This window comes from Taudactylus pleione, unplaced genomic scaffold (assembly GCF_031769625.1).
Source record: "Taudactylus pleione unplaced genomic scaffold, aTauple2 ptg000652l, whole genome shotgun sequence".
NCBI lineage: Eukaryota > Metazoa > Chordata > Amphibia > Anura > Myobatrachidae > Taudactylus > Taudactylus pleione.
This window is the reverse complement of record NW_028285054.1, coordinates 1,688,226-1,703,099: the sequence shown is the minus strand read 5'-3', so window position 1 is coordinate 1,703,099 and position 14,874 is coordinate 1,688,226. Positions and strand designations below refer to the sequence as shown.

The window sequence follows — 14,874 nt, the reverse complement described above, 5'->3', positions numbered from 1 at the left end:
GAGGGTTGGGGGATCCCCTGGCCTTCTAGGACAGAAGGTAAGTGCAATTCTACTTTAGATTACATTGAAACCTTTGTCCATTTAAAATACATTTAGGCACTTTTTAAATATATAATATGTTAAAATATATACACGGAGCCTGTGCCCTGCAACAGGCTTTCTCAGAATGCAGCAGTGCAGCTCGGGACTGCTTTCCTGGCTCAGTGCTGCACACACCTTTGATCATATATTTAAAACCTTTTTACATCTTATACATATCTGTCCAAACTTGCTTTAAACATTTACATTATTAGATCTCCCGGTATATTGGGTGATCCTCGCCACTTATTAGTTCTCTAAATTCAGTTTATTATATTTTATTTTTTTTATTTAATTTTCATTTTTTAGGCGGCAGGGCCTGTAGTGCTGCTTCATTGTGTAAGGAGCCCCAAATTATTTGTTACAATGCCCATCACTTGCCTTTCTATTAATGCCAAGGGCCTGAACACCCCTCAGAAACGTTCACATCTCCATTTGACACTTAAGAAATTGTGTGGGGAGTGATATTTGTGCAGGAAACTCACCTAAAAAAAGATTCCCATCCCTCACTATCCTCCAAAAATTTTCCAAATGTTTGGTACTCTAATCATGTCTCTAAACGAAATGGGGTAGCAATTCTCATCCGTGGCTCTCTCCCATTCCAACTGCTAGACACAAAATTTGATACGGACGGTACATACATTATGATTCGTGGTAAGATTGGACATGAGGAGATTACGCTGGCTAACCTGTACGCCCCTAATACTGGCCAATCCCGATTTTTTCTGAATTTTTTCCACGAACTATATCTTTACAGACGAGGAAAGACGCTAGTAGGTGGCGACTTTAAATCAGTCATCGCCCCTCAATTGGATAGACCAGGCCTACCCTCATATAATGGTGCGGCATTGAACTCTTCTGCACTTTATAGATGTATGGCAGAGGCTGGTCTGTCTGATGTTTGGCGCGCCCTTAATCCCATCACCCGAGACTATACTTTTTATTCTCACCCTCATGACGTTTACTCCAGAATAGATCTTTTCTTGTGTTGTGCTTCCCTATCACAAACAGCTCACCGCTCCTCTATTGTCCCGAACACATGGTCAGACCATTCTATTTTAATTGCGTCCTTTGGCCTTTTGGAAGCGACAAGGGTTAGACCTTCCTGGAGACTGAATGAACATTGTTGAAAATTCCTCAGTTCCAGGAAAGCATTAAAGCCAATATTAAGGACAACTTCTCTCTGAACCCCCCTGGCGACTGTAGCATGTCCACGATCTGGGAGGCCCATAAAGCCGTTGTAAGAGGAGCTATAATTCAATACGCTTCTCGTAGAAAAAGAGAGCAGGAATACTGTATTAACTCTTTGACTACAACTATAGTGAATTTGGATAGGGAACATAAACGCACCCTTTCTAAAAATGTTCTATCTCGACTCTCTCAGGCCCGTGCCGAGCTACAATCTATTCAGGTTGAGAAAATTGAACGTTCTTTACGTTGGGCCAACCAGAAATTCTTTGATAAAGGTAATAAAGCCCACACCTTATTGGCTAATAAACTCCGTGCTAAACGGGCTTCTCAAGCTATTTCCTCCGTCAGAGATCTCTCCGGTAAAACGACTTACGATCCCACACATACTAATGATGCTTTTTTCAAATGCTATGAAGCTTTATACAATTTCCCCCCCCCCCCCCTTCTGACCCACTTGCTCATTTAAAGGAGTGTCAGGAGTATTTAGACTCTTGTAACCTGCCAAAAATTGATTTGGCGACTTGCCAAATGCTTAATGAAGATATCTCGCTAGGCGAGTTAGAAATTGCTATTAAATCTCAAAAACCATCTAAATGCCCGGGCCCGTATGGGTTCCCAATGGCATATTATAAATTATTTGCTCCCCAACTTATGCCCTATATGATTTAATTATTTAACAAAATTATGCGCGGAGCTCCATTTCACTGACTCGACGGCCTCCCGCATAATAGTCATCCCAAAACCAGGTAAGGATCCTTCCCTCTGTGCTAATTACAGACCTATTTCCTTACTAAACACCGACCTCAAACTATTTGCCAAAATCTTGGCTAACAGACTGATTGGCATCTTGGCCTCTCTCGTGGATCCTGATCAGGTGGGCTTCGTTCCGTGTCGACAGGCTTCGGATAACACGAGAAGTACTATTGACATAATTCACCATATCAACTCTACTAAACTTTCTTCGGTTGTCCTGGCCCTCGATGCGGAAAAGGCATTCGATCGCATCTCCTGGCCTTTTTTATTTTCAACACTGTCCTCTTTCGTTTTTCAGGGTCATTTTTTGTCTACAATTAAGGCTCTATATTCTAACCCCTCGTCAGCGGTTATGACCAATGGCCTTTGCTCCCCACGGTTTCCTCTGTCTAATGGCACAAGACAGGGTTGCCCACTCTCACCATTAATCTTTGCCTTATGTATTGAACCACTGGCGGCTCGCATCAGGAACAATTTGAATATTGGAGGGATCATTATAGGACAAAATCAATACAAACTATCATTATTCGCGGATAATGTTCTTTTAACATTGTGTAATCCTTTAGTATCTCTCCCCAATCTCCAGACGGAACTGCTGTTGTACGGATCCCTCTCGGGGTACAAAGTAAATCATTCAAAGTCGGAAGCTCTTGCTTTAAATGTTCACCCTCGAATTCAGGCAACACTGACCTACAAATTCCAATTCCTTTGGAGACCTTTAGCCATTAAATACTTAGGGGTGTCTATCACTAAATCTTACTCCTCCCTTTATAAAGCAAATTATGGCCCCATGATTAAGTTACTTACACAAGACCTAGGCAGGTGGACTAATCTGTATATTTCGTGGATAGGCAGGATTAATACAATTAAAATGAATTTCCTCCCCCGTTTATTGTACTTATTTCAAACCCTTCCGGTTGCAGTTCCGTGTTCGGCACTCGCTTCCCTGCAGAAACTATGTAACAAGTTCATATGGGCTGGTCATAAGCCCCGCATTCATAGGGCCATCCTAGCTAAGAGTACAGTCTCGGGTGGTCTGGGTCTCCCTATTTTGCAAAACTACTACTCGGCATGTCAACTCAATCACATTATATCATGGCACTCTGCAAATGGGATTAAGAAATGGGTAGATATTGAAAACTCCTTAATTCAGGGTGGGTCTGTTAGCTCTAATATGGCTCCCTGGATCGTGCAGACCAGCCTCGGCCTTTTCAGTTCCAACTGTATATTTTACTATCCGGTTATGGGATAGGCTTTGTAATTCCTGTGATTTAGCTTCTTACCCATCGCCCCTGACCCTGATTTGGAACCATCCTTTGTTCACCCCAGGATGTGACCGTAAATTTGCTGCTCAGTGGCGTAATTGTGGCATCGAACGTTTCACCCATATTAAAGGTGCATTTGCTCCTTTCACATTTTCAGACTTCCAGGACCACTATATGGCTTGTCCATCTCGTGTCACTTTCAGTATCTTCAAATTCTTAGTTTTATCCGTTCTCAAACTAAGTCCTCTACATTACGCTCACCTACCCCTTTTGAAAGGTTATGTTTATACTCAATTGGCTGGAAAGGTAACATTTCATTAATCTGTCATTCAATTTTGGCCCCTGATCCCCCAAACCGTGAACCCCACGAATTGGCTTGGGAATCTGACTTGTCCTTAGCTCTGGAGGATGATCAGTGGGATGAGATTAAATTACGTACAGCTAAGGCCTCCATCAGTGTATCAATTAGAGAAACTTGCAACAAAGTTTATTCCCGATGGTATCTAGTATCCACCAAACTCCATGCCATTTTCCCAGCTACATCCAATTTATGCTGGAGGCTATGTGGAAATGAGGGCACCTTCCTACACACCTGGTGGTCCTGTCCATCTATACTTCCTTTTTGGGACCAGGTTCGTTCATTGATTTGCCGTGCTCTTGGGTTTAGGGTAACTTTAGATCCTGTAGCGGCCCTATTGAATGCTCCTGTACCTGGAATTTCAAAGTCTCAAGACAAATTGCTTGTACACATATGCAACGCAGCCAAAAACTTAATTGCCAAACATTGGAAAGACCAAAACCCGCCTCCATTGCCTGCTCTTGTAGCAAAGATTAATTTCATAGCCTCCATGGAGTATATTACTAGCTTACAAATTAACGGGGTTGCTAAATTCCAGGCGATTTGGTCTCCTTGGTTCCAAACTCAGTCTCTCATTACTCCAGGTCTCTGCTGACTTTTCTAACTCTTCCCCCCCCCCCCCTTTTTAGATTTTTTATTCGTTAAGGAGTATTTATTTTTCCTTGTTTATACTTTATTTTTATTCCCCATTACAATGCAAATTTTTTGGATATAAGCTACCATGTGTGTTCAAGTATTTTTTTTTTTTTTATATTATTTTATTTTTATTTATATTTTCCTTTTTTTATTATTTATTTAATATTATATTATTGAGTTAAGATCTTTGAATATTTTTCCTATGTTTATGCAATTTATTTTTGATATGTATTTTGGATGTTTCTCACTTATTTTGTGATCAACACTGTATTTGATATTTGTTTGTTGTACGATTTACTTCAATAAAATGTAAAAATTTTGACTTAAACATTTACATTATTGTGTATATAACATCAGTCCCAGCGCTGGGACTTTACCCCCTTTCAGAGCTGGCAGTACTGGGAGCTACTCTCCCAAACCCCAGCACACACAGTGCGGGGCACTCAGCGCTGGGCTCCCTTAGCCCTGCAGTCTGGGACTGTGGGATCTCCCCTGGTGCATCACACCAGGGGTTAACATCATAAGAGTGCTCACTGGGAGCCAGCGGGCAGCTCCGTGCACACTTTCCCCGGTGCAGCACACCGGGGGTTAACTACTGAGAGCTGGTCCGGGCTGCCCGGCATCCGGACCTCCATGCTGTACTGCCCAGTATGCGTCCACTCAAAGCCCTGCAGTCCGGGACACTTGTCCCGGCTATGCTCCTGGTCCCCAGCGGTTAGCACCCAGTCCTGCAGCCCGGGACCAGTTCCCAGCTACAGTGGCTCCTTCCCCCTGGTGCAACGCTGAGACGCCAGGCTCCCAGCGGGGAGCACTCAGCAGCTCCATCCACAAAGTCACCCAGTGCAGCGCACCGGGGTTTAACACATCATTGCCGCGGCTGCTGGACAGGGTCCGGGCCGTGGCAGATCATACGCTTAAAAAATATTTTTAAATACCCGATGCCTAGCTCCGGCAATACATTTTAAAGCAGGATGCCTAGCACCTGTTAGTCCTTTTAAAAAAAAGTTAACCCCTTCAGTGCCGCGGCGGGCATTTTACACACGTGTGCCCGGTGTTTGGCCACACAGAACTTTAGTAATTATACCCCTTAGGCCCGTATTCAATTTGAGGCGAAAAATCCAGACTTTTCGCGTGCTGGACTTTTCGCCTCCTTCGCTTGTTTTCCAGGCGGAAAAGTATCGCGCACACGTGCCCGTGAACAGGCAAAACTTTGATCAGCGAAAAAATAGGGGAATTTTCGGCAAAAAATTGTAGAACCCCCCTAAAGATGTCCAGACCTGGGGGATTACTATGGGTACCCCCGTTTTTGCCTGCAAAAGAAAGTCGGGTTTTTAAATAGCCGCGGCAGGTGTTTTTTTCCCCGACTTTGAAGAAGTGATGCAGAAGAGCACTTAGCTTTTTTTTTTTTTCAATTTTAAAAGTAGTCCCATCAAATTTGGGGTACCTGAAAATGGGTACTAGCATATTTTTAAGTCACTAAACTAATTTTTTAAAAATTCTTCAAAAAAAGCACCTGCCGCTAATAGCCTATTCTAGAAAACACCTGCCGCTTACTTACAGAATACCCCTGAACCTATTTCGCTATTTTTAAACACTGTTCCCCTTCATTTATTTATTTATTTTTTTTAACCCCAAAATTTGAAATTATTTTTTTTGGGGGGTCCAGGTTTTTTTTTTTTTGCACATTTCGTATTAAGGGGGCATTCCCAAGGGTGCAGGCTATTTTTTTAAGCCTAAAGATGTCCAGACATGGGGGATCACTATGGGTACACCCATTTTTGCCTGCTGATGGAAGTCGGGGTTTGTAATAGCCACGACAGGTGCATATTTGCGGCTATGAAGAAGGGGTGAAGAATAGCACTTGGATTTTTTTTTTTGGGGGGGGGGGTAAATGAAAATGGGGGTAAGCATATTTTTAAGTCCCTAAAGTTATTTTTAAAAATTCAGCAAAAATGCACATGCCGCTACTCTGCACAATGAAGAAAACACCTGACGCATATAAGGAAACCCCTGTGGATTTAATTTGTCTATTTTAGAAGTGGTTTTTCGTGGGTTTTTTATTCACCCCAAATATAAATTAATTTTTTTTGGGGTGTCCCCATTTTTTTTGACACAGTTTATTTTGGAATGACATTCCCAGGGGTGCAAGCTATTTTTTTTATAAGCCTGCACCCCTAAAGCCCAATTCTGCACTTTTTTTCGCCATGTAAAACATGGTAAAACTTATCCCCGTTTTTTTTCAAGACTTTTCGACCCGGCGAAAAGTCTTTGAAATTGAATACGGGGATAATTGAAACATGCGAAAATGACGTCAGATTTCAACTTTTCGGAGCCTAATTGAATACCCCCCTATGAGTATATATATATCTCTATCTCATATATATATGGATGAACACTCTTAGGACAGTCAAGCTAAGGAGGTTATTGGGAATGAGCCACTCCATCTGGAGAGAGCAGAGGAAGCCATGGTGTAGTGCAAATCAGTATTCGTTGGGCTATAGCCTATCAATACTAAGATCAAGTGGCCTCACTGCACTATACACTTATCTATTATTAGGTCATATATTATTTTTTTTAATGAATATTCTTTATTGAATTTTTTAACTTACACCAACATCAAATAGAAAATACAGAATGTTTGAATTAAGGTAGATGTGAAAACACATATAACATACGGTGGGGAGAACCATATAGCAATGTACACAAGAATAGAATATGGTACATAAATAACAGGATATGTTGAGTACTCTTTAACGTAAAATTTAAAACAAAAATGACTTGAAGGCGCCATTCAAGCCAGTGAGTCTGGAGATCAGAGAAGTACAGTATGTAATCCTTGTTCCTCCCCCTTAAATAATACAGATACCCCAGCACTACCAATCTTAATATAAGGATCACATAACAAAGCAACAGGGAATATCATAATAGAAAGCATCCACATCTATCCAAATATCAAAATCATACACATACCCCAAAGTAAATAAATATAAATCAAACCTCCCCGTAACCCCCCACCCTATATGGCCTAACCCCAACCCAGGCATACTTGGATCCCTTAAAAAAGAAAATACCCTCCCTATCTCCTTAAGCTAACTAACACTAACTAAACCCCTCCCAACCCAAGAAAAGGATTTTAAGAACCACATGAATGACAAGAGCAATAAACGTAATGGCACTAAGCTAGGCTAAGCTCAGCTCCCCCGCATTATACGGATACGGAATTCAACCTTACAGCATATTTTTGCAATTTACAGCCATATATAGCACAGCAAATAAAATAAAACAGAAGAGTTATGGATATGTTAAAGACACACATAAAATACAAAGAAGAGAGAAAAAAATAAAATAAAGAAAAAAAATAATGCAAAACAGTAGGATATACAAATTCACAGTGATATGAGAAAGAGGTTCTGAATATATCCCAAACGACTAGGCATAATGATGGGCTTCAACACACTAATCCGGCCAGGCCACAGCCCCGTGAAAGGATAAAATCAGAGATACAGTCCCATCCCAGCTAACTCGTGGATTAGCAGAACAGTACATACTGTTCTGAAATGACAAATCCCGCGGTCTCTGTACACCTAACTGGATCTGAGAATAAGGGGTCTATTTACTAATCAGTGTTAGGAGACCGAGTGAAAAGTGATAAGGTGCCAGCCAATCAGCTCCTAACTGTCATCTCACAGGCTGTGTTTGAAAAATGACATTTGGAAGATGATTGGCTGGTACCTTATCACTTTTCACTCTGTCTCCTAACACTGCTTAGTAACTAGACCCCTAAATCTTCTGAACAACATCAACTTCCTCGAAGCGCATCCATTGGGATATATACCTCCAAAAAACACTCAATTGCTGAAAATGTGGGTCTGTAAACTCAGAAAGCGTATGCAGATCTGGCACTATCCCCTCACAATACTGCCAAGTGATGCCACGGGATAAAGGATATCCACATGCATGTCATCAAACTTCTTAAGAAGCCGCTGAGTAGAAGCCTTAATAGCCTGGAGGATATGTTGCAGTAAGTCAGCCATGTCTGCGGTATACAACCACGTATACCTATGAATTCACTATAAACAGACTTATTATATGGAATTAGATGGCTGCTGAAATAGGAAGCAATGTCCCTCAGTGGAAGTATGAACAGGTTATGAGGATGATGAAATGGCCAGGATGCAGAACACACAGTCTTCTTTCCAAAATGGCGGCTGCTGTTGGAAGCCGTCAGGAGAAATAAGAAATGCAGGCTGGAGATCCCAGTAAATTACCAGGGAGCAGGCACGGTTACCAGCGGAAGAGGAAGCCCCTCGGCAGCTCGACTGCATCTCCAGGTACATCAGGACAATGAGGAGTAGAGAGTCGAAGCTGCATGAAACCTCCAATCCAAGATGCCAGCCGATAACTCCCAGCATATTGCGGCTCGCGCGAGACAGGCAGCGGGAGGGGATCTGATCCGAAGAGGTGGACGGCAGGAGTCGGCAACAGGATCTCAAAGGGCGCAGCCAAGAAGCAGGATAAAGTCTTCAGGTAAGTACAGCACGCGATACAGCCTCTGGAGGCGGACACAAGGATAGGACCCGGCCGCAGAGAACACCGGGGATATATTATGGGAGGCACCCAGCAGGCTTCCACCTCTGAGCCTCCGATATGCAGGAGAAGATACCCCACAGTAATTAGCAGCTTGATGAGGAACAAATCAGTAATAGCAGGATATTTAGAAGGATGTAAGCGGGAGAGCCAGCCAAACGCCCCCCTCCTAGCTACTCCAGGCCACGCCCCATTATTAAGTCATATTACATGTATACATTATACAATAGTATGCTCAGTGCCATTTTTTTGAATACTTTTTTTAATCCCTAAAATGTAAGGGATGATTATAACTTCTGTGTCACTTACTATATCAGCTGCGTGCTCAATAAATATGTGGTCTCCAAAGCGGATGCTGCAACTGAAATCAGCCGGAACTTCTGCTCTCTGCTTAGGCTGTAAGCGCATGAGCTGCTGCAAGCGCGTGCTCGGGAAGGCGTCCTCTGTGCAGATGTAGACAGCGCCTATACCGTAATATGAATATATTTCATCATTCCACTTAATCCTGTGCAGAATGCATTCATCTAGGTCACTGATTTAATGATTATAGGGTGAATGGAAATGGAGGTAGAGGACTAACAAAGTATCAAGATATATAACATACATGTATTACCAAATATGGATTGTGTTACTTCCCCTACTGCCTCCTGTGCATGGCTATACTACAGTATACTCTCCTACATGGATCTATTATGTTTACACTGATCACTGCACAGCTAAACTCTTCCTGTGTGATGGTTCCACAGCACTGGTATAAGTAAGAATGGTGTTGTACCTACCTGCTCCGAGACCCCCATATTCTACTGGGTACTGCACAGAGAGACACAGCTGGAGAGCAATCTGGGTCTTCCCTGCTGCGCTCTCCCCAGCTAGTTCTGTAATGCCCACCAGGGGGACCCCACCTCTCAGGAGATTATTCAGGACGCTACATCCCAGGCTCAGCTTCTGGTGCTGGGAAGGGAATATGGTCTTCTCTCTGTACAGCTGTAATGCTGCAAACCACCAAATAGTAAAAGATATGGAAAGTATGATTACTGGTCATTTTATTTATATAGCACTTTTCTCCAGAACTCAGAAACCAGCAAAATAAGCCACATACTATGTAACTGTTATAAGCATGGACGGTCAAAAGGAGATAAACTTATCATTTAAAGATTTACTACACCCAAAACTAAAATGATTTTGTTGGAATTCGGTGGCCTACATAAAACATATCGGAGCTTTGTGAGATTGGTGATATCCTCAAATGTATGTAACGATCTGTGAAAGAGATCTTGCCCTCAGTACAGTTAGGTCATCCCCATGTTGTCAAAGCCCCTCCCCAATGAACTTTAAGATCCCCCAAACAAAGCCAACTGTAGGAGGGAGGATCTCTTTTTGAAACTTATATTATATAATAAATATATATATATATATATATATATATATATATATATATATATATATATATATATATATAGAGTGACCTACCCGCTGGATTCAGAGCCTCAATAAATGTAACGTTGGATTTTATTTTACGTCGTCTAATTAAAAATAAAAATGAACTTAAGAGAGAAATTCAATATATTGTCTCTCTCTCAACAAGACATGAAAAATGCAAATAAGAAACATTGTATTAATCTACACTAATATAATAAGAACATTGTGTCTGTTCCAAGTTGGCACAAAAACTACTGAACCAATTTTCATGAAAACTGCATCATTGTGTAGTGAAAACTCCTAGAAATAACCTGCACTTTGTTTCATCTCAATCCGTCAAGTGAAAGCTGAGCAATAACAAAAACAAAATGTATTGACATCAATGCAAAAGATAGGCGTGGCCCCATGCGTACAGCCGGAGAGGGGAGAGGTGCTTTGGACCCACGGTCACTTTAATAGGATAGGTTACATAGCAGTCTGTGCACAGGGCACACAGTGACATTGGTGTGAGTGGTGGGTGAATAGGATAGGTTACATAGCAGTCTGTGCACAGGGCACACAGTGACATTGGTGTGAGTGGTGGGTGAATAGGATAGGCTACATGGCAGTCTGTGCACAGGGCACACAGTGACATTGGTGTGAGTGGTGGGTGAATAGGATAGGCTACATAGCAGTCTGTGCACAGGGCACACAGTGACATTGGTGTGAGTGGTGGGTGAATAGGATAGGTTACATAGCAGTCTGTGCACAGGGCACACAGTGACATTGGTGTGAGTGGTGGGTGAATAGGAGAGGTTACATAGCAGTCTGTGCACAGGGCACACAGTGACATTGGTGTGAGTGGTGGGTGAATAGGATAGGCTACATAGCAGTCTGTGCACAGGGCACACAGTGACATTGGTGTGAGTGGTGGGTGAATAGGATAGGTTACATAGCAGTCTGTGCACAGGGCACACAGTGACATTGGTGTGAGTGGTGGGTGAATAGGATAGGCTACATAGCAGTCTGTGCACAGGGCACACAGTGACATTGGTGTGAGTGGTGGGTGAATAGGATAGGTTACATAGCAGTCTGTGCACAGGGCACACAGTGACATTGGTGTGAGTGGTGGGTGAATAGGATAGGTTACATAGCAGTCTGTGCACAGGGCACACAGTGACATTGGTGTGAGTGGTGGGTGAATAGGATAGGTTACATAGCAGTCTGTGCACAGGGCACACAGTGACATTGGTGTGAGTGGTGGGTGAATAGGATAGGCTACATAGCAGTCTGTGCACAGGGCACACAGTGACATTGGTGTGAGTGGTGGGTGAATAGGATAGGTTACATAGCAGTCTGTGCACAGGGCACACAGTGACATTGGTGTGAGTGGTGGGTGAATAGGATAGGCTACATAGCAGTCTGTGCACAGGGCACACAGTGACATTGGTGTGAGTGGTGGGTGAATAGGATAGGTTACATAGCAGTCTGTGCACAGGGCACACAGTGACATTGGTGTGAGTGGTGGGTGAATAGGATAGGTTACATAGCAGTCTGTGCACAGGGCACACAGTGACATTGGTGTGAGTGGTGGGTGAATAGGATAGGTTACATAGCAGTCTGTGCACAGGGCACACAGTGACATTGGTGTGAGTGGTGGGTGAATAGGATAGGCTACATAGCAGTCTGTGCACAGGGCACACAGTGACATTGGTGTGAGTGGTGGGTGAATAGGATAGGCTACATAGCAGTCTGTGCACAGGGCACACAGTGACATTGTTGTGAGTGGTGGATGAATAGGATAGGCTACATAGCAGTCTGTGCACAGGGCACACAGTGACATTGGTGTGAGTGGTGGGTGAATAGGATAGGTTACATAGCAGTCTGTGCACAGGGCACACAGTGACATTGGTGTGAGTGGTGGGTGAATAGGATAGGTTACATAGCAGTCTGTGCACAGGGCACACAGTGACATTGGTGTGAGTGGTGGGTGAATAGGATAGGCTACATAGCAGTCTGTGCACAGGGCACACAGTGACATGGGTGTGAGTGGTGGATGAATAGGAGAGGTTACATAGCAGTCTGTGCACAGGGCACACAGTGACATTGGTGTGAGTGGTGGGTGAATAGGATAGGCTACATAGCAGTCTGTGCACAGGGCACACAGTGACATTGGTGTGAGTGGTGGGTGAATAGGATAGGTTACATAGCAGTCTGTGCACAGGGCACACAGTGACATTGGTGTGAGTGGTGGGTGAATAGGATAGGCTACATAGCAGTCTGTGCACAGGGCACACAGTGACATTGGTGTGAGTGGTGGGTGAATAGGATAGGTTACATAGCAGTCTGTGCACAGGGCACACAGTGACATTGGTGTGAGTGGTGGGTGAATAGGATAGGTTACATAGCAGTCTGTGCACAGGGCACACAGTGACATTGGTGTGAGTGGTGGGTGAATAGGATAGGTTACATAGCAGTCTGTGCACAGGGCACACAGTGACATTGGTGTGAGTGGTGGGTGAATAGGATAGGCTACATAGCAGTCTGTGCACAGGGCACACAGTGACATTGGTGTGAGTGGTGGGTGAATAGGATAGGTTACATAGCAGTCTGTGCACAGGGCACACAGTGACATTGGTGTGAGTGGTGGGTGAATAGGATAGGCTACATAGCAGTCTGTGCACAGGGCACACAGTGACATTGGTGTGAGTGGTGGGTGAATAGGATAGGTTACATAGCAGTCTGTGCACAGGGCACACAGTGACATTGGTGTGAGTGGTGGGTGAATAGGATAGGTTACATAGCAGTCTGTGCACAGGGCACACAGTGACATTGGTGTGAGTGGTGGGTGAATAGGATAGGTTACATAGCAGTCTGTGCACAGGGCACACAGTGACATTGGTGTGAGTGGTGGGTGAATAGGATAGGCTACATAGCAGTCTGTGCACAGGGCACACAGTGACATTGGTGTGAGTGGTGGGTGAATAGGATAGGCTACATAGCAGTCTGTGCACAGGGCACACAGTGACATTGTTGTGAGTGGTGGATGAATAGGATAGGCTACATAGCAGTCTGTGCACAGGGCACACAGTGACATTGGTGTGAGTGGTGGATGAATAGGATAGGCTACATAGCAGTCTGTGCACAGGGCACACAGTGACATTGGTGTGAGTGGTGGATGAATAGGATAGGTTACATAGCAATCTGTGCACAGGGCACACAGTGACATTGGTGTGAGTGGTGGATGAATAGGATAGGCTACATAGCAGTCTGTGCACAGGGCACACAGTGACATTGGTGTGAGTGGTGAATGAATAGGATAGGCTACATAGCAGTCTGTGCACAGGGCACACAGTGACATTGGTGTGAGTGGTGGGTGAATAGGATAGGTTACATAGCAATCTGTGCACAGGGCACACAGTGACATTGGTGTGAGTGGTGGATGAATTGGAGAGGTTACATAGCAGTCTGTGCACAGGGCAGCAGTCTGTACACAGTGACAATGGTGTGAGTGGTGGATGAATAGGAGAGGTTACATAGCAGTCTGTGCACAGGGCACACAGTGACATTGGTGTGAGTGGTGGATGAATAGGAGAGGTTACATAGCAGTCTGTGCACAGGGCAGCAGTCTGTACACAGTGACAATGGTGTGAGTGGTGGATGAATAGGAGAGGTTACATAGCAGTCTGTGCACAGGGCAGCAGTCTGTACACAGTGACAATGGTGTGAGTGGTGGATGAATAGGAGAGGTTACATAGCAGTCTGTGCACAGGGCAGCAGTCTGTACACAGTGACAATGGTGTGAGTGGTGGATGAATAGGAGAGGTTACATAGCAGTCTGTGCACAGGGCAGCAGTCTGTACACAGTGACATTGGTGTGAGTGGTGGATGAATAGGAGAGGTTATATAGCAGTCTGTGCACAGGGCACACAGTGACATTGGTGTGAGAAGTGGGTGAATAGGATAGGCTACATAGCAGTCTGTGCACAGGGCACACAGTGACATGGGTGTGAGTGGTGGGTGAATAGGAGAGGTTATATAGCAGTCTGTGCATAGGGCACACAGTGACATTGGTGTGAGTGGTGGGTGAATAGGAGAGGTTACATAGCAGTCTGTGCACAGGGCACACAGTGACATTGGTGTGAGTGGTGGGTGAATAGGATAGGCTACATAGCAGTCTGTGCACAGGGCACACAGTGACATTGGTGTGAGCGGTGGGTGAATAGGATAGGCTACATAGCAGTCTGTGCACAGGGCACACAGTGACATTGGTGTGAGTGGTGGGTGAATAGGATAGGTTACATAGCAGTCTGTGCACAGGGCACACAGTGACATTGGTGTGAGTGGTGGGTGAATAGGATAGGCTACATAGCAGTCTGTGCACAGGGCACACAGTGACATTGGTGTGAGTGGTGGGTGAATAGGATAGGTTACATAGCAGTCTGTGCACAGGGCACACAGTGACATTGGTGTGAGTGGTGGGTGAATAGGATAGGCTACATAGCAGTCTGTGCACAGGGCACACAGTGACATTGGTGTGAGTGGTGGGTGAATAGGATAGGTTACATAGCAGTCTGTGCACAGGGCACACAGTGCCATTGGTGTGAG

At 44.3% G+C, this 14,874-nt stretch overlaps 1 protein-coding gene across 3 annotated transcripts in view; it reads right to left on the bottom strand.

Annotated features, from left to right (window-relative positions):
* Positions 1 to 14,874, bottom strand: part of XRCC3 (X-ray repair cross complementing 3) — a 44,221-nt gene that overhangs the window by 12,986 nt on the left and 16,361 nt on the right. For all 3 annotated transcript variants that reach the window (XM_088455366.1, XM_088455364.1, XM_088455365.1), the window contains exons 4-5: positions 9,648 to 9,860; positions 9,178 to 9,332 (exon numbers count right to left, since the gene is read on the bottom strand). In XM_088455366.1, coding sequence (XP_088311492.1) covers positions 9,178 to 9,332; positions 9,648 to 9,860 — 368 coding nt within the window. The remainder of the gene's footprint in view (positions 1 to 9,177; positions 9,333 to 9,647; positions 9,861 to 14,874) is intronic.